This window comes from Drosophila sechellia, chromosome 3R (assembly GCF_004382195.2).
Source record: "Drosophila sechellia strain sech25 chromosome 3R, ASM438219v1, whole genome shotgun sequence".
Classification (NCBI taxonomy): Eukaryota; Metazoa; Arthropoda; class Insecta; order Diptera; family Drosophilidae; genus Drosophila; species Drosophila sechellia.
This window is the reverse complement of record NC_045952.1, coordinates 19,739,284-19,765,092: the sequence shown is the minus strand read 5'-3', so window position 1 is coordinate 19,765,092 and position 25,809 is coordinate 19,739,284. Positions and strand designations below refer to the sequence as shown.

General features: G+C 45.1%; 8 protein-coding genes and 2 non-coding genes across 14 annotated transcripts; 2 read left to right on the top strand and 8 right to left on the bottom strand.

Moving 5' to 3' along the window:
• Nucleotides 1-4,034: 4,034 nt before the first annotated feature.
• Trnay-gua lies at nt 4,035-4,127 on the bottom strand. Its single transcript has 2 exons — nt 4,091-4,127; nt 4,035-4,070 (listed from the first exon to the last, which is right to left on the bottom strand). It is a non-coding gene; the product is annotated as a tRNA-Tyr (tRNA).
• A 286-nt stretch (nt 4,128-4,413) lies between these two features.
• Trnay-gua lies at nt 4,414-4,506 on the bottom strand. The gene is made up of 2 exons: nt 4,470-4,506; nt 4,414-4,449 (listed from the first exon to the last, which is right to left on the bottom strand). It is a non-coding gene; the product is annotated as a tRNA-Tyr (tRNA).
• A 234-nt stretch (nt 4,507-4,740) lies between these two features.
• Nucleotides 4,741-7,137, bottom strand: LOC6607242 (probable cytochrome P450 313b1). 2 transcript variants are annotated; one of them, XM_032722488.1, is made up of 7 exons: nt 6,910-7,137; nt 6,465-6,854; nt 6,343-6,412; nt 6,164-6,290; nt 5,926-6,105; nt 5,259-5,872; nt 4,741-5,203 (listed from the first exon to the last, which is right to left on the bottom strand). In XM_032722488.1, exons 1-6 carry the CDS (start codon nt 7,061-7,063, stop codon nt 5,285-5,287), a joined length of 1,509 nt encoding a protein of 502 aa, XP_032578379.1. In that variant the 5' UTR covers nt 7,064-7,137; the 3' UTR covers nt 4,741-5,203; nt 5,259-5,284. The 2 variants fall into 2 exon arrangements, with proteins under 2 accessions (XP_032578379.1, XP_032578378.1); XM_032722487.1 differs by lacking the exon at nt 4,741-5,203 and having other exon boundaries at nt 5,205-5,872.
• Nucleotides 7,138-8,941: 1,804 nt separating this feature from the next.
• On the bottom strand, nt 8,942-12,547 carry LOC6607241 (dual specificity mitogen-activated protein kinase kinase 4). The gene is made up of 5 exons (XM_002031986.2): nt 12,240-12,547; nt 11,251-12,092; nt 11,052-11,192; nt 10,699-10,784; nt 8,942-10,633 (listed from the first exon to the last, which is right to left on the bottom strand). The coding sequence occupies exons 1-5, from the start codon at nt 12,268-12,270 to the stop codon at nt 10,459-10,461; spliced, it is 1,275 nt and encodes a 424-aa protein (XP_002032022.1). The 5' UTR covers nt 12,271-12,547; the 3' UTR covers nt 8,942-10,458.
• Nucleotides 12,548-12,817: 270 nt separating this feature from the next.
• LOC6607240 (28 kDa ribonucleoprotein, chloroplastic) lies at nt 12,818-13,245 on the top strand. Its single transcript, XM_002031985.2, has one exon. The coding sequence runs from the start codon at nt 12,875-12,877 to the stop codon at nt 13,148-13,150; it is 276 nt and encodes a 91-aa protein (XP_002032021.1). The 5' UTR covers nt 12,818-12,874; the 3' UTR covers nt 13,151-13,245.
• On the bottom strand, nt 13,147-14,621 carry LOC6607239 (dihydroorotate dehydrogenase (quinone), mitochondrial). The gene is made up of 2 exons (XM_002031984.2): nt 14,486-14,621; nt 13,147-14,431 (listed from the first exon to the last, which is right to left on the bottom strand). The coding sequence occupies exons 1-2, from the start codon at nt 14,531-14,533 to the stop codon at nt 13,262-13,264; spliced, it is 1,218 nt and encodes a 405-aa protein (XP_002032020.1). The 5' UTR covers nt 14,534-14,621; the 3' UTR covers nt 13,147-13,261.
• A 168-nt stretch (nt 14,622-14,789) lies between these two features.
• LOC6607238 (protein SYS1 homolog) lies at nt 14,790-15,637 on the top strand. The gene is made up of 3 exons (XM_002031983.2): nt 14,790-15,049; nt 15,123-15,244; nt 15,314-15,637. Exons 1-3 carry the CDS (start codon nt 14,885-14,887, stop codon nt 15,507-15,509), a joined length of 483 nt encoding a protein of 160 aa, XP_002032019.1. The 5' UTR covers nt 14,790-14,884; the 3' UTR covers nt 15,510-15,637.
• LOC6607237 lies at nt 15,565-16,468 on the bottom strand. Of its 3 annotated transcripts, none has more exons than XM_002031982.2 (2): nt 16,362-16,468; nt 15,565-15,906 (listed from the first exon to the last, which is right to left on the bottom strand). In XM_002031982.2, the coding sequence occupies exon 2, from the start codon at nt 15,878-15,880 to the stop codon at nt 15,641-15,643; it is 240 nt and encodes a 79-aa protein (XP_002032018.1). In that variant the 5' UTR covers nt 15,881-15,906; nt 16,362-16,468; the 3' UTR covers nt 15,565-15,640. The 3 variants fall into 3 exon arrangements, with proteins under 3 accessions (XP_002032018.1, XP_032577917.1, XP_032577918.1); XM_032722026.1 differs by having other exon boundaries at nt 15,565-15,921; nt 16,362-16,466; XM_032722027.1 differs by lacking the exon at nt 16,362-16,468 and adding an exon at nt 16,238-16,313.
• A 510-nt stretch (nt 16,469-16,978) lies between these two features.
• Nucleotides 16,979-22,558, bottom strand: LOC6607236 (ATP-dependent RNA helicase bel). Of its 2 annotated transcripts, none has more exons than XM_032722022.1 (4): nt 21,761-22,558; nt 19,804-20,173; nt 17,754-19,619; nt 16,979-17,682 (listed from the first exon to the last, which is right to left on the bottom strand). In XM_032722022.1, the coding sequence occupies exons 1-4, from the start codon at nt 21,803-21,805 to the stop codon at nt 17,561-17,563; spliced, it is 2,403 nt and encodes an 800-aa protein (XP_032577913.1). In that variant the 5' UTR covers nt 21,806-22,558; the 3' UTR covers nt 16,979-17,560. The 2 variants fall into 2 exon arrangements, with proteins under 2 accessions (XP_032577913.1, XP_002032017.1); XM_002031981.2 differs by having other exon boundaries at nt 17,763-19,619.
• A 138-nt stretch (nt 22,559-22,696) lies between these two features.
• On the bottom strand, nt 22,697-25,691 carry LOC6607235 (Hermansky-Pudlak syndrome 5 protein homolog). The gene is made up of 3 exons (XM_002031980.2): nt 25,439-25,691; nt 24,856-25,356; nt 22,697-24,777 (listed from the first exon to the last, which is right to left on the bottom strand). Exons 1-3 carry the CDS (start codon nt 25,520-25,522, stop codon nt 22,882-22,884), a joined length of 2,481 nt encoding a protein of 826 aa, XP_002032016.1. The 5' UTR covers nt 25,523-25,691; the 3' UTR covers nt 22,697-22,881.
• Between the last annotated feature and the right edge of the window lie 118 nt (nt 25,692-25,809).

Genomic DNA, 25,809 nt, shown 5'->3' with positions numbered 1-25,809 from the left:
GCAAACTTTTTAATTAATTGCGCTGGCCAATTTTTCGGCGGGGGCCAAAAGCTGTAATTGCAATTGAGTGTTGCACAGAGCAGATGACCGGATAGCAGAGTGGACCGCACGGACATCGCTAATTTGCTGCCAGCAGACGAGCGCGAGGGAATGCGCGGAAGGAGCGGAAAGCACGGAACCGGCGGGTCAATCAGTTGGCCATTTGGATGGGTGGCCACTCGCCCAGTTGGCCAGGTACTAAAGGTTCTCCAGTCACGCGCTCCGCTCGCCTCATGTTTGCTAATTTATGCGGCACTGCAGCCGCAGGGCAACAGTCAACAGCGAGCGGTAAAAGTTTCCCAACTGGCGCGGAACAAGAAGAAATGGTTAATCCGCGGCAAGCCGGTGCTTAGGATACCCTTCCCCGAGATGTAGCCACTGCATATGACACTTTGTGCACAAGGTTTCCTACAGTTTCATCTGTTATCTTAAAGATTTACTAGTAAAATTCATCATAAGGTTAACTTATGATTAAGAAAAATTTAGCACTAGAAGATCCACTTTAGTTCAACAGGTTTTTGTGTGGCTGAAACGTTGGACTTTTAGGTAGGGAATAAAAGAGTGACACTGATGGCAAAGCGGAAAATGAAATGGAAATGAGAAGTGGAAAATGGGAAATGGGTAACAGGAACAGGATCGGAAAAGGTCTGGCTGCTGGCAACGCCTGTCATTGTTTTTGCTACTCTTGTTCGCGTTTCAAACTTTGCTCCCGCCCCCCCGATACACCCGCCCACATTCATTACACATTGATGGCCAAGAGGTCCGACCGAAACACCCAACCCACCCAATCCTGGCCAGGAACTACGCCCACTCCTCATCCGCTTTACAGTCGAATGTTGCCTTTTATTTCCTTCGGCCGCTGCACAAAACAATTTGTCAAACAACAAGCGAAAAACTTTCTTCACTCCGGGGAGGTTAAGGTTCAACACATTTCCACTTTTATGAGCGCCAGTTAACCCCACACAGCACGAACCATTTTGAATTGATAGAAAAACTTTTAGTTGCACTTCAGCCAGTTTTCATAATTCATTTCATTTGCATTCGGTACAACTTATGGCTAGAATTTGCGTAAAACCATAAATTTGAAGACTACACACCGTTAAAATATTTAGAAAATTTCAAAAAAAAACTGAGACAGCATATGTTCATATGTTTGTATAACAATTTGTAATATATTTTAAATGTATATGATTATATTTTATACCCTGGCCATCAACGGGTTAAGAAGCTTTGAGAAGTCTGTTTCCAGAGGTGAGCGGCAATTCACCAGATTCCTTAAACTTTTGGTTAAGTTGGCAACTGATACGATGAACACAAACTGCCGGAGTCCAAATGCTCAACTCGAATAGCTGACATCCCTGGGAGGCCTGACTTAGAATTCGCCCAGTTTGTTAGGTCGTTTTGTTCGCCAATTTCGTGCTGGCTGGCAAAAAAGAAAGTTTCTAATGCAATTTTGTTAAATATTTTTGCACTGATTTCGTTTGGCACCCCCACCTCCCCCCGACCCTCCACAAATAGTTAGGCACCCCAAAGAGCAATCAAAATGTCCCAACTATAAGCTGTGTTGGCGGCAGGCTCTACTTTTATTTTGAGGCAAGTGAAAACTAAACTTTTCGACCTGCCAAATTGAGTTTGCAAGTTGCAAACTGTCTCAACTGGCAGGCCACACATATGAGGCTAATTCAATTTGAGGTAAGTGCTGGCACTTTCCCCTTTACACCGCCCCCTCCCACCCAAGGCCATCGGAACTACAATAACAATTAGTATTAACACATTGATGAGGTGCCAGCCCAACTCCCCCCTTGCGGTTTGTTAGCCTAGTCAATGTGGCCGGGATTTGCTTTGGCGCGTGTCTCGTAAACGAGAGTAAACTTAATTACAGCCAGGATCTGCAGCAGCAGCGGCAGCTGCTTGTTAATGCGGTTTTTTGGGGGGAATACCCACCCACATAAAGCTCCCCATTCTGGCCCACATACATAGGTATGTGTTTGGTTTATTAGTTACGCCTGCCGGCGCGTTCACAAATGTCTTACTGTAATTAACGCCCACGGCCAGGCAAACAAAAGCCGTCTAAACACACGCGACTAGAAGGCGCTGCATTAACAGAACTCAGCCAAGTGTTACCTGCTTTGAACGGTTCAACGGAAATCGGGCCTAAATTCTCTGTCAAAGGGGAATTACAATTAATTGTGTATGACTAAAACGCAAAAGCGTTAAATCCACACAGGCCCAACTAAGCCGTAAGTTTTTCGAATGCAAATAAACATTCGGTTTCGCATAAAACTTTTTTAAACTAATAATATTCCTATTTAATATGACAAAATCAGCGACAAGTATAAAAACAGGAAATTGTAAAAATATAGTTCTAGAAATCTTCACTTTTACAAAACTGCCTAGAAATTTCATAGAATTCGGCTAATTGGACAAAACCAACGAGATCTGAAAGTAAAAAGTAAAAACTATTCGCAGTCACTCACTGGCTCTTTCCAGCTAATCAGGCTTTGGTGGAATAAGAAATCGTATTTCCGAATAAATCGCCTTCCAATTAGAGCACGGAACATGTGCTCATTAAAATCTGATTTCGTATGCAGCCGAACAAAGCCGCCAGTCTGCAAATGAAAGAATCATGTGACGTGGAAAGCGGAGACCTTGACTGCAGTTAGCTGGCCAACAGGTGACCAGGTGACCAGGTAAATGGAACAGCAGACAGCCAAGCTGTGGCCAGTCTAGGTATTCGGGCACCTGCCTGCCCTAATATTCAATTAATCACATTATGCAGGCTGTCGACTCGGATTAGCAAAAACGCTGGCCATGTCCCGAGTGTAACGCAGTAATCAACCGAATCCGTAACCGAATCCGAATCCCCGAATCTAAATCCGAGTCCAAAGTCCCGGCTTGTTATACAAATAACTGGTGGGCAGTCAATTACGGCGACTGGCCAAGGAAATCCAACTAAATATTTTATTATGAGCCAGCGTTTGTCTTGATTATGCGCCAAGTTGCTGGAGGGGAGCGCAACTAATTGAAAACTTGCAAAAGTTTTTCTCATTAATAATAAGCCAGACCGACCGGAGCCACTGGCGACTATTTGCTTACGGCGCGGAGCGGCTCCTCGCCTTCGTCCTGGCCCCATCAAGTCACTTTGATTTGTTGTAAATGATTTAATTACTTATTGCAAGGCGCTGCGAAAGCTATTATTAAGTTGGATGCCCGCCAGGCCGCACTAAACACGCGTATTAGATTAATGTTGTGATTACACAGTCATGCCCATCGGCAGATACTTTTTCAAATGGCAAGTGGGTGTGATGGGAAATCCACTATTTTCCTTGCTTATGTGTTGCAAAGCTTTTAGTTTTCTGATCGCGAATATTCCATCTGAATAAGTGAAACATTGCTTAGCCAAAATGAAACTATAAATTTACGCAAAATATCTAATGTACATCAATTTCCAGATTCTTGTCGTCTTTAGTAATAGACTCCTATTATTTTGCCCATTGGTGTCTCGCACACCGCACTCCATCTCTCGCTGTATTTTGAAGCGTTAACGAGTCGCAATCGCTTATTGCATACTTTTCAGCTTCCGTCGAGGGGCTGCCCCCTCCTCATTCCGTATTCCGCAGGATTCACGTTGGCAAGGACGCAGCTCCTGCTATTGAATTATGCATATTTCGTTGCAGGCAGTGGAGCTTGAAGTGAAATGGTGGATGGAGGCAGGCTGCCCAGACAGCAATCTATTCGTTTGTCGTGAGTCGGTGGTGGCGAGTTGTAACGTTAGCGGTGGAATGGGCGGCAAATAGAATTATTACCTCGGCAAAGTGTTGATAAATTGTATTTGCAACGTCAATGATTAAGTAATTTAATACGACAACAACTACGAACTCAGTTGACCAGCAGCTTATATTTCCATTCGACTTTCGCACCAGACTTTCATGATGGTAACTTTCACTTTTAAAACGTGCCTAAATTCATTAAAAAAAATATTACTGAACAAAAAATCCTTCGAGCCGGATTTGAACCAGCGACCTATGGATTTCTATTGCTTGTTTGCCAACTACAGTCCACCGCTCTACCAACTGAGCTATCGAAGGTCGGTGAGGGGCGTCGAGTTGGGGGGATTCATTTGCTTTCGCACTCATACTCATTCGAAAAATTTTTGTGGTCAGCTAAATTTGCTTATCAGCTCCCCAAATCTGGTTGTTGGGTGCATTTGCTATTTGAAATAATGAAACGCACCTAGAATTAATATTACTATATTGAAGTTACTAACTTCAATTCAAAACATATTTGATTTCGTTTAATTGTATCCATTCGTTTTTAAAATAATTACAAAATTAAAAAAAAAATAGAAATTTAAAAAAAAAAAAAAACAAAAAATCCTTCGAGCCGGATTTGAACCAGCGACCTATGGATATCTATTGATTGTTTTCCAACTACAGTCCACCGCTCTACCAACTGAGCTATCGAAGGTTGGAAACTCGGGTGGCCAATGTAAGTTTTGTATATATGTGCGAGCGAGAGCAATGTCTGAAGAAACCACTTCGATCTCAACTTATGACGTAAAATCTTGATAAGCAACAAGTTTATAAATAAAGCGCACCACAGCGGGGAATAAATTTTATGGGATCAGTGGATTACTTTTTCTTTGTGTAATTTAATGTGTTTCTAAAATATGCTTTTTAAAGCGTTAAAAACCCGTTTTCATCAATTTTTTGCCACACATTTCAGAAAGATGGTATATTTCTGACTTACTTTAAAACTTTTTAAAGCTTTAAATGATATTTCATCTCTTAATGAAACCAACAAACGCAAGCCTTAAAGGGGTAAAGGGGTATTTCTCCATAAATAAACGTTATAGTTTTTCAATTGAATAATGAAAAGGGATGAATTGGCAGGTCGGCTCCACCACCCACAGATTTCATTGGGTGCAAGAACTTTGACCAGCCCTCAACTGCGAGAGATAGCCCACTTGCAGCAGCCGGTCTTCGAAGGAATTTAATCAATTATGTTCCGTACACGCAACGTGTGCTGCAAAGTTGTGGGTGAGCTGGAACAAGTGCAAACTGAAATCCATTATAGCCATTTGCAAGCTGGCAATTTGCGCAAGGGAAGCGGGCTGGTCATCGTTAACGAGGCCAACAGCAAAAGATGAAACAAACTCAATTTCCTACGATGGGAAAATGCAACAAAAATGGCACTTTTAATTGAAAAATTACACCAACCAGTTGTGGGGCATATGACCCCTCAGTTATCTCCGCTCCACGCGGCACAGCGGGTAATCCTTAAGCTTCAGGGAGATATTACCCTTGACCAGCAGCTCCTCCAAGCGGGCATCCGTGCTGATTCGATAGCTGCGAAAGATCCTGGCCAACAGCAATTTCATCAGCATTTGGGCATATCGGTAACCGATGCACATGCGCAATCCCTTGGTGAAGGGAACGAAGGCGAAGGCGTGTCTCTGAGGCGAATCCAATCCGAAATGCGCCTCCGGATTGTAGGTACTCGAATGTGGTCCCCACACCCGCTCATCCCGCTGCATGTTGTAGATATCGATGCCGATCTGGGTGCCACGCGGAATGAGGAATTCCCCGTCGTCGCGCTTCAGCTGGATGTCCTGATCCGCTGATCGCAGCACCATGGGCACTGGAGCAAACAGCCGCATGGCCTCGTTGATCACCATTTCAGTGTACTCCAGTCGCTGGAGCTGCTCCAAGGATATGTCGCCAGATGGCGGCAGCTCTGTGACCAGTTCCTGGTGCAGCTTCTCCTGGTAGCAGGGATGCATCGCCAGGCAGAGGATGGTAAAATACAAGGCCGTCGATGTGGTCTCGAAAGTCTGTGAAATGAGTCATCGTACATTTTCTTCTTCACTGGATCTTTGGAACCTACCGCTGCAATGGTCACATTCGCCTCATCCCTCACATCCTGCCAACTCAGCTGACCGCGCTCCACATGCTCACGCACCTGCTCAATGAAAATGGCTTTGGACTTGCCCCTCATCTCCAGCTCGGATCGCTGCTGCTCCGGATTGGCATTGGCTGCCACCACCGAGACTATGGGTTCGAGAAGCTGCCGGAAGATGGAGCTCACCATGTTTAGTCCAACTTTGATCGGATGAGTTGCTTACCTGTTCTATAAACCCAAAAAGTATGCCGACGACCTTTTGCTGCAGACGGAAAAGTCCGGAACGACGATATATTAAGTCCGGATAAAGCCAGGGGGATAGCATTCGTTTTACACACACTTCCGTCAAGCTAAAGGGAAAAGTTATTGACTATAATTAAATGCCTATATATTTGAACTAACCCATTATAAGCTTTAAATATGGCCATAGATCCGTCGTGCTGGAAGTTCATTTTCTTGCCCATCGTTGTCTCTGCAAGTAATTCCCGTAAAATATAGGCAATTGAAGACCCATGAATACCTACGGCAAGCTGCTTCCAAAACGATTTTCTTGAGGATTTGGTAGATTTCCAGCCGCTTACCGTGCTGCACACCCTCGAGCTCCAGCTTCTGCAGAAGGACCTCCGCTTCGGCATTGAAAATGGGCAGGAAGTTGCTCAGAATCTGGCGACCAAAGGCGGGATTAATGAGGCGACGATGTTTGTGCCAACGTGGCGAACTGGACGTAAACAGTCCGTCACCAATGGCCGAGCTCATGAATCGATAGAAATCGCCCTTATTGGTGCAGTGCGTCGAGTTAAATATCTGCTCCATGCTGTGCGGATCGTTGATGTAGAGGAAACAACTGGTGCCCATCCAGGAGATGAAAGGCGCTTTAAACTGTCGCGACAGACCATCCATGTACTGCAAAAAGGCTGTTAAAAATGCCCATTTAACGAAAGCCCTTTGAAAATCCTGTCCAGCTCTTACTCTCCGGGTTCATCATCTGTAAGCCCATGCCTATTAGGGGCCAGCCAATGGGTCCGCGCAACTGCCATGCGACTTTATAATACCTTCGCCGGCTCCACAGGAAGTACATCCAAGCCAATAGCAGCCAGCCGCTTAAAATGATGCAGGCCAGCATGTCGATGAACCTGGGCGACTGGCGGACGACCCACGTATCCGTACTCCAAAATTTAATTGCTCCACGCACAACGTTCGACGGCAGACTGAGCTACCAATTCCGAGCGTTAAGATCCATTCAGGTTTCTATATGCACACGATTGTCAATTAATATGCAAAATAGAAGAAAAAAAACGTAAGCCATACTAATTGACAGATTTTATGGAATTATCGGAGAACCCACCTTAAAAAACAACCTTTTCGATTGGCTTTTCGAACTTAACTCATCTGCTTTTAATGCTCGCCGCCTCGTATTCTGCCAAAAGTCGGTCAAAAAAGGGGGTTTGTACCCGTGTACACACCTATGTTTGTCTAGCTGCGGATTACGCATTTGCGGCTTTAATAACGCACTTTCCATGCTCGCCGTGTTGTGGGCCGATTCTCGTTTGGGTGGCGATTTTCATTCAAGTCGCGTGCCCTTCAAAATTATGCCAGCCAATAATATTGTGCATTGGTTATGAGATAAAAAGATACTCAGATACTCTTACCGGCAAAAAAAAGGTTTAAAGAAAGCCAAACAATAAGCGTAAATAAAATATGTTTTTTTAGGATTTGAGAAATATTTTTACCGTTATTATTTAGTCTTAAAATTAATGAATCAAACTTGAAACAAAGTGAAACAACCATAAACAAAAACCTATTTTATTATACAAAATAAAAGAAAATTAAATCCATAATCAATTCAAGAATTCGTCACTAAAATCCTACTCGTTGAATTTGTGACGAATTCCACCCACGTATGCGTCACTTAAGTGACCGTCTGTGGCCATAAGTTCCACTGCCCAATCGCAGCCCCACTTACACAGCTATTACGCATTAATTGAGTTTTTGAAATATAATTTTTATTTGCTATTAATATTTTTACAAATTGTTTTATTTGTGGTGTTTTGCCTTTTCAATTTTGTTCAACAGTTCTATGCTATTTATCTGCGTGTGTATTTGCCATGACATTGAGTAGCTCCCTTTCGGTATTTGGTTATCCTTGTGTAGTTATAGTTCTGGCCGACTTGACGGGATTATTCATATAGACTGGTATTCAGTATTGGTATTCAGTAAAACTTAGTGCGCTAAGTGTTGAGTGAGCGGCTCCCGATTCCGCAATGGGTTTCGTTTAGGATCTGGATCCGAAAATTGGGATCCCACAATGTTCCGAAAGTTACATATATGTATATGTAAGCTAGGTTTAAAAGATTGCAAATATTAATATTGTTGTGGACGTTGCGTTTCCAGTTTTGTCATTGGTTAGATTTAGTTTCGAGCATATTTTTTATAGCAATTTAATTTTATTCAAAGGCCTTGGATGATTGGAAGCCAATTATTGGGGGTTTTGGTGTTGAATTTCACTTGGGAATTTATGCGGCGATTGACAGACATAAGTATCTCATTTGACTTGCAACTCGTTCATAGATTAGTGTATAAATATTTGCCAGTCATATGTCCTTAGTATATCTACCATATATACACACAATCCATATGTCCTTGCCGTTTTAGTTTTGCTTACTTTACAAAGAAATTATACTCCATTTATTGTCAAAAATATTGACGACTCGCGATTGCATTATTCCTGGCATTACACATGATTGTATAATATGATTATTAGGTTTATCCCAAGTCTTATCAAAAATGATCATCTGCCCAAGTTCTTAGGTAATTGTTTTCAACTATACCTCCTGGTGATTAGGTGTGATTAAATTCAACATTGCGGTCAGTTAGTTTTCATTAGCCACCATATATCCTTTTTTGTATATCCTTTTTGTCTGCAACTACAATAGAAACGATTTCATCGGAGATGTAAGATGAGTTTTCGGCATGGAATGTTAATTAACTTTTGCTCGAGATGCATGCTTTAATAATTTAATATTTATTTAATATTATTACTTGACAAGTCTAGCTGCAATTTCTGGGATGTTTGTGGGCTTAATAAAAATATACAATTTCATATTTTCATGTGTATATATGTATATCCGCTCTAAATGCTGCATGCTTTAGGATTTTATTTCGCAAACAAATTAAAAAAAATAAAATAAAAGAGAAATGCTGCAGGCTCTTGTTGCTTTTCTTACGCTATAATATGCAACCCGTGCAAATATATATTATGCATTTATATATATGTATACAAAATAAACTTTGCTTTCACATTGACGCTTGCATAAAAATGTTAATCAAAAAACATTGGTTTTACTTCGTGTTTTTCCTTTTTTTGTTATTTTTGAGACGGGGACTTAGACGGTGCAATTGTTTGGCTGTGAATATTTTTGGGCGGGAATGGCATGGTATAAATATGCGGTACGTCTATATAAGCTGGGTTTAAAAGCTAGGCTAAGGATTATAAATGGCTTATGAGTTTTGATTAAATTTAAATTGTAGTTCTCTTGGTGAGTGTTTATCATTTCGGTTTATACTTAGGCACAATACATTTATTTTGTTTTATTTGTAGTTTTCACATGACTTGTGTTTTTTTAGCTGTAACTTTTTGCTAAATATTTTTGCTTCACTTACAACTAATTTCTACGCATAAAAACGTGTGTGTGTGTGTGTGTGTGGTATGGATGTGTCGGTGTTATGGCTAATTATTTCATATATTATGGGATTAGCTTTGCATTTATCTGCAATAATTTCTACTACAATTTAAACATCTCAGCCGCTTGGCAATTATTTAAAGCTTTTCACAATCATTTTCATATATGCAAATTAAAAAAATATAATAGGATTACAAATTCTGTTCAATAAATAATGTATAATTGTTTTTGTTGAACTATTTATTCACGCATATTAACGCGTATTGGTGTTTCTGTTAGTTGTTTGCATGGGTAGTTAACTCTCGTTTCCACGAAGCTGTTTTTTTTTTACAAATATTGCTTAAGTTTCGCATGTGGTTGCTTATTAACGCAAAATGCATTTCCAATTGGTCTGGTATCATTATTTGTGATAGATAAATCAACCGGATTATAAAATGCTCGCTTGATTGAGGCTAAATAGGCTTTTGGCTGGGAGTCCGAAGCTGGTCAAGTCATTGGCCAATATAATCGCCTGTAACCCGCCGCTCGCCTTTTGTAAACACAAATTTATTTTCAACACAAAACTTAACGCACAAAACTGCGAATACAAAAGTTATTGAATTACAATAGGCTTTAGGGACTTTAAACTATACACACATTTTGCTTACTATCAGCTTACACACTTTTCGCTTAATTTTGTTTTTCTGTTTAACAAAATATGCGCTAGGTTTTCTACGAATGCTACAAAGTAGACAACAATTAAAACTTTTTATCTGCTTTCCTTCTGTTTAGTTATGCATGTTGTTATGTTCCTCTTGAATCTTAGTTAATTTATGACTTGCATCTTCGCTTAGGGTGATTAACTCTCCGCCTGCTGGTTGGCCGTAAACTGCGTAATGCCGTCTTTCTCCATCGACTCCAGTATATCGGCCACATACACGGCAACATCAGTGTGGCTCGTCTCACCACGACGGATGAAGGGCATCTCCAGCAGACGACTATACTTGGGCCGATCGCTCTCCTTTTTAATGAGACTAAGACGATAATTATGCTTTATTAGTTACTATTATTATGTTTTCTAGGCTTTCCCAGTGCTTACCAAGTATTGACAAAGTCCACAAACTCTTTGGAGAACTCCATGCCGTTATAGGATGTCAAAAGTCGGGGCGGTTCGCCTTGCACAACCTTGAAAAGGGTTAATTTTATGAAAAAGTCATTAGCCTAACAAAACAAGCTTCAGATATTATGATAATTTACTATATGAAAGTAACAAAATACGATAAGACAAGCAGCAAATAAAATGAGTCATTAGTCAACACTTTATCTCTATAAGATTATTCCTAATGACGATATGGAACAAGACATGAACGTTATTTGTATCGCATTTTGAAAAAATGATTCACACATTTCATTAGAAAAACTATCCATCCTATTAAAATGTTTTATGTTTACCTGACACAACTGCTCGAAAACAGAGTCCCATTTACGATAGGGGAAATTACCAGTCGCCACCTCCATCAAAGTGATGCCCAATGACCAAACATCGCTTCGTACATCGTAGCCCTTGGCACGCTCTGGATCAATGCGCTCCGGCTGCACAAAAGCATACAATTGTGGTTAAAATGTTGTGGAATCAAAGGAGTTTCATTACCGCCATGTAGGGCCTGCAGCCCGCATCCTTGGTCTTGGCAATAGAGTCGACCAGCTGACCCGATATACCAAAATCACACAGCTTTATGTCTCCGCGACGGTGCAACAGAATATTGCTCGGTTTCACATCCCGATGAATAATCTTTAGCTCCTCCTTTAAATAGTTCAGCGCATTGACCGTGGCCACTGTTATCTTAGCCAGTATGGACTCTGGAATGTGGCGCTGCTGCTTTTCATAGATGTACTTGTAAAACTTGTCCAACGAGGTGTCCATCAGCTCCATACAAATCCAGCAGTCTCCCTCCTTAAACAGCGCCCCATAGAACTGAACAATGTAGATGCACTCGTTGGACTTCATGACCACCTCGAGATCCATGAGCAGCTGCTTCTGTTCCTTCTCGTCTACGGTGGATCGAATGCGCTTAACGGCCATCACCTTGTCTAGTTTCTTAAAAATCATCTTGTTGACTGCCCCAAATGCACCGCGTCCAATTTCGCCCTCATCCTCGAGATCGTCTGAAGTAAATGTGTGTGTATTGGCAGCGCCCTCACCAAACTGTAGCTTGCCACAGGCCTGCTGGCGAATTCGCTCCCGGTGACGATCGGCAGCGCTGCTGCTCGATGCTGCCGGTACCGGTGGCACTTGACTGCTGGCCACCGGCGGGGTTTGCTGTGGCTGCTGGGCGCCAAAACAGCGGGTAACATGGTTATGCTGTGAAGAGGAACTTGAGCCCGAGGATGTGGATCCCGAAGAAGTGGACGACGTGGACGAGGGCGGATGGCGTATGCTAAGATTATTCAGGCTTAGCTGATCCGGGGGATTGCGGGAGCGACTGGATCCGGCTGGAATGTGTGGGAAATGGAAGAATTTAGGAGGCTTCATAGATGGCTTATCGCCGCTGCACCCGATTCCCAAACTATGCGTCACCCAGCGAGTATGTGTACCTGTGTGACCTGCGTGGGCGGTTCGAGACCAAAGGGGTAACTCACTTGCAAACAAATTTTTCGGTCGCTCGGCCATTGTGTGCGGTGGCTGAAAGTATCGATGTGCCTTTGTGTGGTTGTCCTAAGGATGTTTTGTCCGTTTTCTGCAGGCGCCGCGCCCCGAATACAACACGTCGACTTGATGCTCCTTTGGCCCTCCGATCGCCTGGTTACTGGGCCGCCTTTGATGGGCTCTTCGCCGTTTGCAACGCAACTACTTTTTCAGCAATCGAGCGCACTGATATGCACTTTTTCCGCAATTTCGCTAAACATTTACATAAATAGCAACCAAAACTTAAAAGAGCTAGAGATGAAACATTGATTATTTGCGGCCAATCGATAGCCATCGATAGTCTGCTCACTAACTAGCGATAGGCAGCCCTGCAAGGTTTAAAAATTGTTAGGTGGGTAATAAAAATAGTATAAAACTGTCACTTTATCATAATTATTTATTTTATAACGTGGGTTTCGAGTCTCTTTTTTCACAAATTAATTTAACTTTAGTAAAAGTTTCTACTAGTTAAAAAATTCCATTTCCTCAATAAGTGACGTCGACGCCTACGAAAAGCGATCTGCGCCACCTTAAAATCAGTGCACATTCGCCAGCGATTTGAAACCAGCAAATTAAGACCTACATAATCATGTCCAGCGGATTTGTGCGCAGCAGCTACAAATTGTTCGTCGGCAACCTGCCGTGGACGATAGGCAGCAAGGAGCTGCGGACCTACTTCTCCAAGTACGGGCACGTGGCCAACGCGGAGGTGGTCTTCGACCGGCAACTGGGCCTGTCCAAGCACTATGGCTTTGTGGTGTTCAGCCAGCGGGATGCCTTTAACAGCGCCAGCAACCAGAACACCCACTTCCTGGATGGACGAGTGCTCACAGTGCAGCGGGCAAATGAAAGTCCTCAGAGTTAATCAATGAACAATTTAATGATTTATTGGTTAGACCAAAAGGAAAAGCATGAGAAATGTTTTAGTTTTACACAAATGAATGCAGCACTTGCTTCAAATCGTGGCATCTTTGATTCATTTGGGCAAGTAGAACTTGCTGTTGGTGCCCACCACGTCCGCAACATTAGTGTGACCCAGCCGTGTGATCAGCGCCGACAACTCCGCCTTAATGTCTTCCACAAGAGCGGGTCCCTCGTACACTAAAGCCGTGTATATCTGAACGTAGGAAGCCCCAGCTTCGATCTTTTCGTATGCATCATAGCCGGAAGCCACTCCTCCGACGCCTATGATGGGAATCTTTCCATCGGTGAGCTGGTACATCTGGGCGATCATCTCTGTGGAGCGGGCCTTGAGTGGAGGACCACTCAATCCGCCAGTTTCCTCGGCCAGCTTTTTGTTTTCGAGGTTTTCCCGCGACACCGTGGTATTGGAAACGATTAGGCCATCCACGCGGCTCTTCTTGCGCTTGATTACCCACACGATGTCCTTCATGTCGTCCAACGATAGATCCGGCGAGAGTTTCAAGAGTATGGGCACATTCTTGTTCTTATCCAGGGAGGATTTCGTGTCGTTGACCTGTTCCAGGAGCTCTCTTAGCTTCTCCTTGCTCTGCATATCGCGCAGGCCCTTGGTGTTCGGACTGCTCACATTAATGACCAGGTAGTCTGCTACGGGCCCGAAAACCCGGACACCCTGTACATAATCTGCTATCGGGCTCATGGTGGTCTTGTTCCGGCCCAGATTCACGCCCACAACTCCATTGAAGTTCTCCTTTTTGCGGAGCAGGCGCAGCCGTTGGAGCACCGCCTGATGACCATCGCTATTAAATCCGTACCGATTAATGATGGCCTTGTCATCGGTCAACCGGAATACCCTCGGCTTGGGATTGCCCTCCTGGGCCGCCGGGGTAACTGTGCCCACCTCTATAAATCCGAATCCTAGATCCTGCAGCCCGTCCACCGCCTCCGCGTTCTTATCGAATCCCGCTGCAATGCCAATAGGATTGCTAAGCATCCGCCCAAAGAACGGCGTGTGCAAGTTCTGGTCATCATGGTACTGCGAAACCGGGCACAAGCGGTACTTGCACGCCAGCACGGCCAGTTGATGGCTGGCTTCCGCCGGAAGAAGTCGCACCGCTGGCATCACGAAGGTCCGGAACAACTGGTCCTGGTTTTTGTATGCCGTAATGCCCGCCACCAAGGCAGCTCCTCCGACTGTAACGATTCCCAGCGACCGCAGACGACCCTGTGGGCGGAATCATTCTGTAATCCGGTCCCGTTTAAGCCGTACTTTACTTACAACTCTCCGCGTGGCGTTTTTGGCATTCTTTAAGTGATCCTGATCCATGACGACTATCGCCGGATATCGATTGTACCCGATAGAGTATTAAAAGTATAATATGTAAAAAAGTATATGCATGTACTAGAGTTTTAACGAAAATTCAATTTGGGAGAAAGTCTGGCCATTTTGAAGGAAAATTCATGAGATATACAGTTACTACGGAACACATCGATTTCACGCATCAATAAAATTCTTTTTCTTTCTGTGTAGCAAATTAACCCCTTCCATTCGACGACCATGCCGAAGACAATCGATAGTCCTCCAGTGTCATCTCTAATGGTTGAGTCAGTTTGTTATGGCCAGCTGAAATTAGGAAATTTCGTTCTCTAAACGCTGATTTGGCAACCCGGGGCAACCATGAAGGGCGGCACCTTTCGCAACACGCAGTGGGATCCGACGCTGCTGTCCTCGCAGATTGTGTCCATGCAGTTATGCGTGTACTTCACACTTGGCCTACTCGTCTTCGTGGCCAACAAGTTGTCCGGGGACAACTATAGTCTGGATCACTTGTTCGAATACCATGTATGCCATATGCTATATACCACCATATATCATGAAAACCCCTTCCCTTACTTTGATTTTATGTTGCCTAAAGGAGATCCACATCTACGATATGGGCGGCCGCCTGGTGATCTGCGCCTTTGTTTTAAATGCGTTCTTAGCCTCCCTGGCACTGTGGTGCATTGTTAGAAGAGCCAAGCTCTGTCTGGACTTTAGGTGGGCATCATAGCTTAAGCATAGAATTAATCATTTGCTTTCACAACTCACGCTTCTCTTTCACGCCAGTTGCACCTTCCACGTGCTGCATTTGCTCATCTGCTGGTGGTACAACCGCTCCTTTCCCGCGAACGCATCGTGGTGGCTGCTGAACGTCATCACCGGGACAATAATGTGCATAGGCGGCGAGTTTCTCTGCCTGCAGACCGAGATGAAGGAGATCCCAGTGGGCTATGCGGCCCTCAATCAAAAGTCGGACGTCTGACTCGAAGCCACCAACTTGTGATGCCTGCTACCCCAACCAAGCCACCCAAAGCAGCTTCTGTGTACATGTAATTTATTGTTAAACTAGCATAAGATTACATAGCATATAAATACTATATTGTACTTCTACTCTCAATGTAATATCTGGTAGACGAAGGGCGGTCTCTGCCGAAGTTTAAGTTCCTCAGGTACTGCTGCCGGCGGCAGGGAGTACTTTATTCCAGATCCCCCACCGTAGTTGTTCGATATCATAGACCACAGTGACTCCTCGCGCGGCACAAACATCCAGTAGCTGAAGGCCAGCATAAAAGTAGCGATCAGCGATGCCAGTAGAAGCAACATCCAGCACAGACCATGTTGTGGCTTCTGCATCCTCGTCGTGTTTATATGTTGGCAGTCTGAAATTGACACAGCTGAGAACCGCGAATACAACTGGGAGTGCACTGAAAATTTCCGACGGACTGCCGAAAATAATAATAAAACGGGGAGTGGCCTAGTCAAGAGCCCACGTTGTTTATTATTGCAAAATCCAGCGATCAAGAAGCGGAGAGCTTTGCTCTTCAAGCAAATTTATCTGGCAAACAAACAAACGACAAATCGACAAGCTCCCCTCTTTAGAAAACATCAGAGCAAACTAATCAACTTGCCCTATCTAATCTAATTAGCAAACGGGTAGGCATCGCCACGATCGTCACATCCTCGGCGCGATTTGATGCATTTTCCACTTACATTCTCGCTCCCCACGTTTTGAACATTCAATTATACTGATTGCTTAAATGTGCATAATTGAAGCTTTGCCACTGGGAAACCGACGACAAAGCTCTCATCTGAGAAGCTTCCAAAGGTTACTAACCTATCCTTATGGATATTCCACTTTTTAATTATTATGCCAATATAACCAGCAGATCTCGTCGCGGCTTGAAATCACCGAAACCGAAACGTATTGGTTATAAAAACCTACTGAACAAAAAACAAAGAACAGGCAACTAACTTGCCAATTCTTATCAATGGAGCTAACTCAAAATGTGATATCAGTAAGTAAATAAATCTTAATCGAACAAATTTATGAAAAGATAATGGGGCGTCCAAGGAATTAGTTATAAACGTTGGTGCTTTACAGCGTTATCTGACACAATTTGCCAATCCCAAAAAAATCACCTGTTACACCAAATGCAGAAAAAATTAAAACAACGTTACGAGTTCTTTTTCTCATTTGCTAAATTATTAAGTTTTAGTTTAGCAAACTTGTTTTTTTTTGTTTTAATTACTTGTTTGTGTTGGTTTCTTGTTTCATATAGTACATTATATCTCAATCTATATATTTAATAATATATATACCATTACTATTTTTATGTTTTCTTCGTTTAAAATCATCAATTGAAGTTCAAGGATTTGCGCTTTCATCGTTTCGATCCGACATCGACAATATTTATGTCTAGATATATATATATATATACGAATATATATATATACTTATGTATATTAAGACTTCCAAGAAAAATGATGTGTGAGAATTGTAACTTATGGACAAAAATTCAAAAATTGTATCATTTGCTTAAATATTCTTAATATTTGTGGTTGTTTAGCATATTTTAAATATGTATGTGTTTGCTTGCATATCCTTCAACTACGCGCATCGAATCCATAAAATATAATGATGGGTGAGATGAAAATGGAGGGCGGCTTGGGCTTTTTGGGCTGGCTATACATGAATGTAATATACTTTCGCGATGGACTTGCACAGTTTATTATTAACGCTTGCTCCTGGTTTTTGAGGTTGTGAGAGAGGAGTGAATTGCTAAACGAGGGTGGGGTGGAGGGTGCATCTGTGTATCTTTTCTGTATTTTCGTGATTTGTGTTGCGCTGCGCACAGACAGTTTCTCTTTCACATTTGCTGTTCCTATATAGTATACGTGTGTGCACATATATATATATGGTTGTTATCGACTTTGTTTTACTCCGTTTGGTTAGTTGCGAAAGTGGCTACGATGCGACTGCTGATGCTGCTGCTGCTGCTGGCCCAGGTCCTTTGCCTGAAGCTGAGGCCTTGCTCATTGAGCCCACCAGTCGGGTGCGTTCGAAGAGTGCGAGGCACTGCCGCCGCCGTAGGAGCCGCCATAGGAGCCACCACCGGCGCCGCCGCCATAGTATCCACCGCCGCCGGAATTGCCGCCTGTAAAGGAAATCCACTGTTAAGTATCTGCCTTCAACCTGGTTACTGCTGATGGATGATGCCACACTCACCAAACTTACCGTACGAGTTTCCATTGCTGCGGTAGCTGCCGCCGCCGCCTCCCGATCCAGAGCCACCGCTGCGTGGTGGTGGTCCACTGCGTCCGCCACCGCCTCCGCCAGAGCTTTGACGGTAATCCCTGGAGCCGAAGCCGCCTCCATAACGTCCACCACCGCCTCGTCCAGCCCGCTTGGCTCCGCCATGGCCGCGATCCGAGCTCATGTCCTCCATGAAACTGGGGATCTCCTGCTTCGTTTCGATCAGCAGCTCCAAGAGATCGGAGCAAATGTTGCGGTTCTTTTCGTTGAAAAAGGAGGTGGCCACACCGAGATTACCCATACGTCCGGTACGTCCGATACGGTGGACATACTCCTCCACATCCGAGGGCAGGTCAAAGTTGATAACGTGCTTCACGTGCGGAATGTCCAAGCCACGAGCGGCCACAGCTGTAGCCACCAGGATGGGGCAGTCGCCCGAGCGGAAGCAGCGCAGTGCCTCCTCGCGCTCCTTCTGCGTGCGATCACCGTGGATGCTGGTCACGGGATGATTACACTGGTACAGGAACTCCTCGAGCGAGTCTGCACCCTTCTTAGTCTCCACAAAGATCAGCGTTAGGCTGTCTTTGGTGTATTCGGGGCCATCGCGGATAGACGAGAGCAGATCCAGCAGATACGAGCGCTTGTCGGGTTCGTAGACCCACAGGATGGTCTGCGTAATGTTCTCAGATGTGGAGCCCACACGACCAACGGCCAAGAAAATGTAGTTGCTGAGGAAATCGCTGGCCAGCTCCTGGATCTGCTTGGGGAATGTGGCCGAGAACATAAGCGTCTGGCGCTGTCCGGTTGGCGGCATGTTCAGCTGCTCGACGATGCGACGAATCTGCGGCTCGAAACCCATGTCCAACATACGATCAGCCTCATCCAGTACAAGGAATCGAATGTTCTCCAGTCCCACCTTTCCGCGTGTGATCATATCCTCCAGGCGACCGGGTGTGGCCACAATGAGGTGGCATCCACGGTCCAGCTCGCGCATCTGCTCGCTGGTATTGTTGCCGCCGTACAGCACTGCCGGGCGCATCCGCGAGCGATAGGCGAACTTCTTGGCCTCCTCAAAGATCTGGGTGGCCAGTTCACGGGTCGGCGCCAGCACCAGACCCAACGGATACTGCTTGCGCCGGCTGTACTGCCGGGTGCTTTGCGGCGGGGGCACATGCCCCAGCTCGTACATCTGGTTGAGAATCGGTACCAGGAAGGCGGCCGTCTTGCCGGATCCGGTCTGGGCGCAGGCCATTAGATCCCGGCCATTGATAATGATCGGAATGGCGTGCTTTTGCACCGGTGTCGGTTTGTCATAACGTGCTAGGGCCACGTTGTTGCGGATAATCTCCGTCAGCTGCACATCATCGAACGATGTGATGTTCGGGGGCACATTCTGGCCCGTCGCCTCCACGGGTATATCCTCGTATTTGTCAAAATTGATTCCCGTATTGCCCACGCCGAACAGCTCCACCTCCAGGCGCTCGTCTCGGGCGCCCAGCTTTGTGTAGTCGACGTTTGAGCCGCCGCCCTCCTTCCAGCGGCTGTTGTAACCGCCGCCTCCGCGCTCGCCGCGATTGTTGTAGCTTCTGTTGCCGCCGGCAGACTGTCCGCCCTCGCTGCCATCGAATCCAGCAGAACGTTCTGGCTCCTGCCAACGATCGTTGCGCGGCTGCTGCTGCTGCTGTGCCTGGCCATCCTCGGCAGTCTGCTCGTTGAGGTTGCTACCGCTTCCGCCGCCGCCGCCGCGGTACGATGGGCCGCGTCCAAATCCTCGACCTCCTCCTCCGCCTCCGCCGCTGCGATTCCAGTCACCGCCGCGACGCGAATCGAATTCACCACCTGCAAAAGTAATTACATTTTCTCTAATAAACTTTATAATCATTTGGGCACATTGGAGTACCACGTATAAGTCGTACGCTATTCCGATCTTAAGGATCATTAAATTATGGAACTTTAAAAATTTATTAAGAGTTCTCGTCCTTGTTGATAGTGAATAGACCACCTGTTAGCTAAGAGTACCCACCGTTGTAGTTGTCCTCGAAGCGTCCACCGCCTCCACGACGTCCGCCGCCGCCGCTTCCGTAACCGTAATCGCCGCTCTGGCGATTGAAGCCGCGACCACCACCGCCGCCGCCTCTGCGGTATTCGCCTCCGCCTCCGCGCGACTGTTGCGGGTCCCTAGTCTCCTGGCGCGGATTCCCGGATCTGGAGTCGAAGCCCTGGCCCTGGCCCTGTCCTTGGCCCTGGCTCTCTGCGTCCGCTGCGTTGTTATTGCCACCACCACGAAGATGCGGGGGCACATACACACCACCGGTGACCGAGTTAGTGGAAGTCTTGCTTGTTATGGGGCCGCTGTAGTCAGCAGAGCCGCCATTCAAGTCCAGACCAGCAACCTGCAAGTGGAAAAGATTAAATGATTAGTCTTGTTTAAAGGAAGTAGTGGTTTCCGATTATTCAATCATAGGTTTTGTTCTATTTTTTGTATATAGCTTACATATAAACTCGCTTTGATTATGAATCATTACTTTTCTTTGTTACATAGAAAGTATATTGGAACACTGTGCATTCAATGATAAGAACTATACCAGCAATGCAAAACTAAGCTATACAAATAATCTTTGCTCCACTTATACAAATGATTTGTATTACATGGCTAATTAACATATGTTGTCTGCAAGTTAAGTTAGCCGGCACCTGTTCAAGTTTCAAGTTCATTCATCGCCAGGGGAAATCTTCTCCAGAACTGCCAAAATGAATTCGTTACCGCTTAGCAACATGTGCTATTTACCGCTCTTCCTCTTAGCAACGCAACGTGTATATATACATAGATACATATGTATGTACGTGCAAATCTCTGGAATATATACAAAGATAGAGAGAGGCGCAACTAGTTTAAAGTTCGAATTTAGTGATCTCCCTGTAAGCGTCTCTCTCGCACTCGCAGGCAAGCCATTACACAAAGAGAGTTCGCCCGGCCACCCAACAAAACCAACACGTGAACGAGCCACCCACACATGGGAAAATAAATCGCACCGTAGTGGCAAAAACACTAAGCCCGGTTGTGGAACCCAAGTGGAGAGAATGTGGATCGAGGTAGGAGAACTCTTCTAAGAACATAAATTTAGTATGAAATTATTAATTCCGTATGGCTTGTAATATTAACTATTTTGCGTTCTTCTTCTTTTATATCAATTAACAAAGGCAGATAAATAGGTATTTCGCATTTTGTGGGGCGTCACTTAACGGCTAGATCGTTGCCCTCAAATTTGCTTCTAGAAAATGCTCTAATTTTAAATACGGGGATCCCCACGATTTAATTTCATTGTGTTTTGCATAAATGGTGATGCATTTGAGGTATACCGAAATAGGTATTTATAGTTTGAAACTACTTTAAGGACCAAACAAAGCCTTGTTAAACTAGTCTATGTAGATTACACGCTTTCCATTTCTTCCATTTTTATTTTTGCCAAATCACCCTTGAAATTAATCACCAGATCGCTTACTCCTGGCAACCCTGTTTACAACAGCTTCCACATGTGTGCGCAAGCGAGAGAGAGCGAGATATGACACACACACACGGCCAACCTTAGAACAGCGGCACTGCTCGCACACACGACACACTCAACGTGAGAGGCCGAATGGAAACTTTCATATGTATATAATATACACGTAAAATTGGAGGCAAGCGAGCAAAAATTATACAAAAGAAATTACAAATTGGAATGACGAAGAGGAGCCCAGTCGCACACACACACGCACACATATGCAAGCCATTGACACCGACACGATTCACCGTTGTAAAACGAGCGATAGAGACATTAGTGTGTTATGAAATCAATAAATTTCTAGGCGAACTTTTTCAAAAGCCGCATGAGCATCACGAACACACACACACAGCCACCGCATACACATGCGTGTTCCATTCTTATATACATGGTAAATGGTACATGGTATTTTCAGCAGTTAAAAACGCTACTTACTTGCTGCTCTAGACCTGTGCCATTTTGGTTAATAGCATTACTCATATTATCCTCCAATCAGATGCTTTTTTTTTCTTGCTTTCCGTTTAGGAAAATTTTGCAATGGTTACGCTTTGACTTTTTTTTGAATGCACACTTGCAATTTGCGACAAAAAAATGTATATGATCGTTGTGTTGGTGTTGCACTTTGTGTCTATACGTTTTTCCTTAGTTTTTCCGACAAAAACTTCTTACGTTCCACAAGCTACTGCGTTCTCGTGTGAAATTTCAGGGGTCTGTACTTTTTGTTCGGTTCTTTTCGTTCCTCGCACACAATTCCCTTTGTTCGGCTTGAAACTGAGACGTTTCCGTATCGGATTTGGCTGGCCTGCTTGTGCCAACAATTACAATTACAAGCGCTATGGGCTTGGAAAATGCTGCTTCTCCGACGAGTTCACGTTTTTTTCCGCTTTCAGACGCGTGTCTAAAAAATCAGGGCTGCTTTAGCACGTATATCGATGAGGAATCGATAGATGCGGTCGATGGAGGTAGAGCAGAGACTCCAACCTAGGCTCTCGGCGTCGGTTAGTAGCGGAGACTCCGGCAAGGGCGTTGCCAGATCTTGATGTTCGTCTCGCGGTCTATAAAATTCAAATTGAATTTTATTTACTTTTGCTTTTTACGGCGCGTCGATGTCTTCTAGGCTGTTGTGGTTTTTTGAATGGAAGAGAAATGAGGCTGGGCAGTTAAATTTTGTTTCATAAAGGCCAAAAAAGTTTGTGTTAATGTTTGGGGATAGTTGTTTATAAGGCGTCAGCCGCTGTACCCCATTTCGTTATTTGAAGCAAAAGTCAAAGAAATTCAAATTAAATTTGAGATTTTATATATAAGCGATTGCCGTTAAATAGGACAATTCCATACTCAAATTCCCTCCAAGTCTGCAAAAGAAAACTAAAATTTGAAGTTTCAAACTCTGGAATATATTCATGCACTTTCGTCTTCAGAATATACATATTGTGGATGTACATGTTTATATAGAATAAATGCTTTTGGTATTGGCCTTAGCTTGATATTAGTTAGTGGAACAATAAATATGGCTATAAGGTATAGTATATATGTATAAATAATATTTTCCAGATCGTTTAGCCCTTGAGCAGGCAGCGGGAATAGAACTCCCGGTCGATAGCGTCGTTTGGAATGTATGAGCTCCACTTGAAGATCAGCGCCAGCGTGTCCCCGGCGGACATGTGATCCAGAGCGATGTTGAGGAAACAGTTCCAGTTGTAGAAGAAGTGGCGTCCCAACTGTTCTTGTTCCACGCCAGAGATGCACTCGCAGTTGGCGCACACCAGACGTCCGCCGCGTTGCAGTTCCACGAACTGTTCGAAGCAGCGGCCCCATGCGCCAACGCTCAGTTGTTTGCCCACGTCAGCCAGAAGTTCGGGGAGTCCGTAGTTGAGGACGATGGCCACCACCTTGGTGAGATTCTGTTCGGCTAAGTAGAATTTAGCTAAGACGTCTAACAGTGCCGGCACCGATTGAACAACATCGAAGCACTTCAGTTGCTCGCCACGGGACCAGAAGTATCGCAGGAGCACTGCTCCAAGCTCATGATACTGGCAGGAGGTATCGAAGCGAAGGGGGAACGAGCAATGCTCACACTTGACAATCTCCGCATTTTCCGGAGCATTTAGCAGCACAAATCCGGCAGCTATGTGATCCCGCGTAGCATCGTCCACTTCCCAGATCATCTCCGGATCCAGGTAATCGAAATACATCTCGTAGCAATTGCGTTGCGCTTGATCAAGCGTATCCCCATGCTCCACCATCACCTGGGCTAGTTTCTCGAGCAGATTCACCAGCTCGCCAGCTGCATACTCGTCGAAGACAGCGCGATAACGATCGACGCACTGCGTCCGGCTAAACTTGGCGCTCTTGGCGATCAGGTAGAGGTTGTACAGGGTTTTCTCCTCGGGACTGATGTGGGGAACCTGGGGAGCCGGTTTCTTGCAGCGCCTAACAATTTCCTCCTCCTGATCCTCGCTTCCCGACTCGTAGCGTGCCTTGATGTCCTTAAAGGGTAGAGAACGCTCGCTGGCTGGAATTAGTTCCCTGACCAACTGCTGCTGTTCCTCGGCGAAAATATTGAACTTGTATTTTATGATGTTCTTGCCGAATTTACCAGTTACCGTCAGCAGCGCATCCTTGAAGTGTCCCGTTTTGAGAGGCTGCTTCAAGTTGTCGCAGAATGCGTTTTCCAGCACGTACACTCCCTTCGGCGGAGCTTTCGATGAACTGCCTCCGCTCAAACTGCGTTCAGTGGTGGCTGAACTGCCTCCCGAGCTGTGCGTATCCAAAGCACTGCCTGTGCACTGAGTTATGGCATCAAATATTACGGATATATCGTTCAACAGCTCGTACTCCTGCCGCTCGATGAGGAGTTGTTTCAGCGGATTGAGCTGCTTCAGCTCGTAGTCCTCGCGAGCCTTGTCCGCAAAATATCGGACATGCTGGCGTAGTAAATTCGCGCAAGGCAGCAATTTGGATTGTTGTATCAGAGAAACTGCGTGGGATTGCAACGTTTGCAGCTGGACACTATAAAGTGCGCCAGACTGCGTAAACACAAAGATCTCCGATCCCGAGGAGCGGCAGTCGGCGATCCTCTCGAACTGATTGGACCACAGCACCACCGCTGATCGTCGAATATCAAACACATATAGTCCCAGCTCTGTAAAGGCCAGCAGGAAGTCCTCGTTCAACCTTTGGACCTTGGCGAACTGCAGATTCTGCGGCTGATAGTCCAGCAACTCGGCATTGGCGTCTAGTTCGTCTGTGCCGCTTCCAGGTCGCTGAATCCTTGCCGGCGCGGTGGCTAGGGCCGTCTTGAACTGGTGCGTCTGTATCACCTCGCCCTCGAAGTCCACCTCCCACACGCGACTGCCTGGTCGGGCGCAGTAAATACGAGATGGCTGCAAAGACTCCTGCGGAGAGACAAAGAAGCAGGCGCCAAAAGCTCCATCCCGCGGACGGTTACCAATCTGAAAAATATGATATAAGGTAAAAGTTGATCAATTGGATGCGATAAGATTGGCTTAGCCACTAGCGCACAAACGCACTTGTTTGTAATCCTCGTATTCTGTGTTGCACAGAATGCACTTGGTGCAGTTGGACACCAGCAGCAGGTACTCAAAATCGTCGATTTGGACGATCGGAGAGTCCAGGTAGAGCAGCGGATGCACTGTCATGTTGAACAGCAGACTGTGTCCGATGAACGAGGAGAGCAGCACGAGGCTGACCTGTCCGCGAGAGTCGCCATAGTAGAACTGCTTCTCGTCCTGCGTCCAGTGGATGCAGGTCACCTGCACCGACTGGTCCAGGTGCGTAAAGATCACCTGCGGCGTGGCCTGCGCGGACAAATTCACGGCATACACACAGATGAGCGAACGTTGCGTCGCAAAAGCCACATATTTGCTATTTGCCGATATGCTGAGGCTGGTGATCGCTCCATGCTTGTTTGGTATCAAGAGCAGGAACTTGCCGTTCCGATTGAACAGATACAGCGATCCGGACGAGGCACCGAAAATGATATAGCTGTCGGAGATGTCGAAGCAGGTGTACTGAAGGGAGGAAGGGCGGGCATTAGTGAATGGTATGCTATCAAATTGCGGATGAGATTCAATTGGAGTGACTTGCTCTCACCTTGATGCGATTGTGGTGTTTCAGCGGCAGCGACAGCGACAGCGAAAAATCAATAAAGTTCGTCAGGCAGTAGGCGTCGGCCATCTTGTGGGCTTTTTCGTTGTCCAAAGCGTTCGTTAATCACATAGCTCGCTTTGAAATCGCGATTAAGTTATTGCCTTGCACATCGTATGCAATTATTTACAAAAATTGTGTTTTTATCAGCGCGACGAGTAATTTGTGTACATAGGTCGTTGGAACTGTCTGGCAGCTCTGTTAGTGCTGGCAGGTGGTCGATAACAAGTGGATTATCAACCAAGAATGATTACTTCTTTGTTTTATTTAAATTAATTTGAATAAACTTGAACACAATTAAAATCTTCAAAAACTTC

Coding starts and splice junctions, on each gene's coding strand:
- LOC6607242 (XM_032722488.1), bottom strand. CDS start 7,063: ATGCTGGCCTGCATCATTTTAAGCGGCTGGCTGCTATTGGCTTGGATG. Junction 6,413..6,464: donor CGTTTTGGAAGCAGCTTGCC/GTAGGTATTCAT, acceptor AATTACTTGCAG/AGACAACGATGGGCAAGAAA. Junction 6,291..6,342: donor ATATTTAAAGCTTATAATGG/GTTAGTTCAAAT, acceptor TTTTCCCTTTAG/CTTGACGGAAGTGTGTGTAA.
- LOC6607241 (XM_002031986.2), bottom strand. CDS start 12,270: ATGGCCGAGCGACCGAAAAATTTGTTTGCAA. Junction 10,785..11,051: donor TTTTCGAGCAGTTGTGTCAG/GTAAACATAAAA, acceptor ACCCTTTTCAAG/GTTGTGCAAGGCGAACCGCC. Junction 10,634..10,698: donor GTGGACTTTGTCAATACTTG/GTAAGCACTGGG, acceptor TTATCGTCTTAG/TCTCATTAAAAAGGAGAGCG.
- LOC6607240 (XM_002031985.2), top strand. CDS start 12,875: ATGTCCAGCGGATTTGTGCGCAGCAGCTACAAATTGTTCGTCGGCAAC.
- LOC6607239 (XM_002031984.2), bottom strand. CDS start 14,533: ATGGATCAGGATCACTTAAAGAATGCCAAAAACGCCACGCGGAGAGTT. Junction 14,432..14,485: donor AAAACGCCACGCGGAGAGTT/GTAAGTAAAGTA, acceptor TTCCGCCCACAG/GGTCGTCTGCGGTCGCTGGG.
- LOC6607238 (XM_002031983.2), top strand. CDS start 14,885: ATGAAGGGCGGCACCTTTCGCAACACGCAGTGGGATCCGACGCTGCTG. Junction 15,050..15,122: donor ATCACTTGTTCGAATACCAT/GTATGCCATATG, acceptor TGTTGCCTAAAG/GAGATCCACATCTACGATAT. Junction 15,245..15,313: donor AAGCTCTGTCTGGACTTTAG/GTGGGCATCATA, acceptor CTTTCACGCCAG/TTGCACCTTCCACGTGCTGC.
- LOC6607237 (XM_002031982.2), bottom strand. CDS start 15,880: ATGCAGAAGCCACAACATGGTCTGTGCTGGATGTTGCTTCTACTGGCA.
- LOC6607236 (XM_032722022.1), bottom strand. CDS start 21,805: ATGAGTAATGCTATTAACCAAAATGGCACAGGTCTAGAGCAGCAA. Junction 20,174..21,760: donor GCACAGGTCTAGAGCAGCAA/GTAAGTAGCGTT, acceptor TTCCACTTGCAG/GTTGCTGGTCTGGACTTGAA. Junction 19,620..19,803: donor CTTCGAGGACAACTACAACG/GTGGGTACTCTT, acceptor TTACTTTTGCAG/GTGGTGAATTCGATTCGCGT.
- LOC6607235 (XM_002031980.2), bottom strand. CDS start 25,522: ATGGCCGACGCCTACTGCCTGACGAACTTTATTGATTTTTCGCTGTCG. Junction 25,357..25,438: donor AACACCACAATCGCATCAAG/GTGAGAGCAAGT, acceptor TCCTCCCTTCAG/TACACCTGCTTCGACATCTC. Junction 24,778..24,855: donor AATACGAGGATTACAAACAA/GTGCGTTTGTGC, acceptor CATATTTTTCAG/ATTGGTAACCGTCCGCGGGA.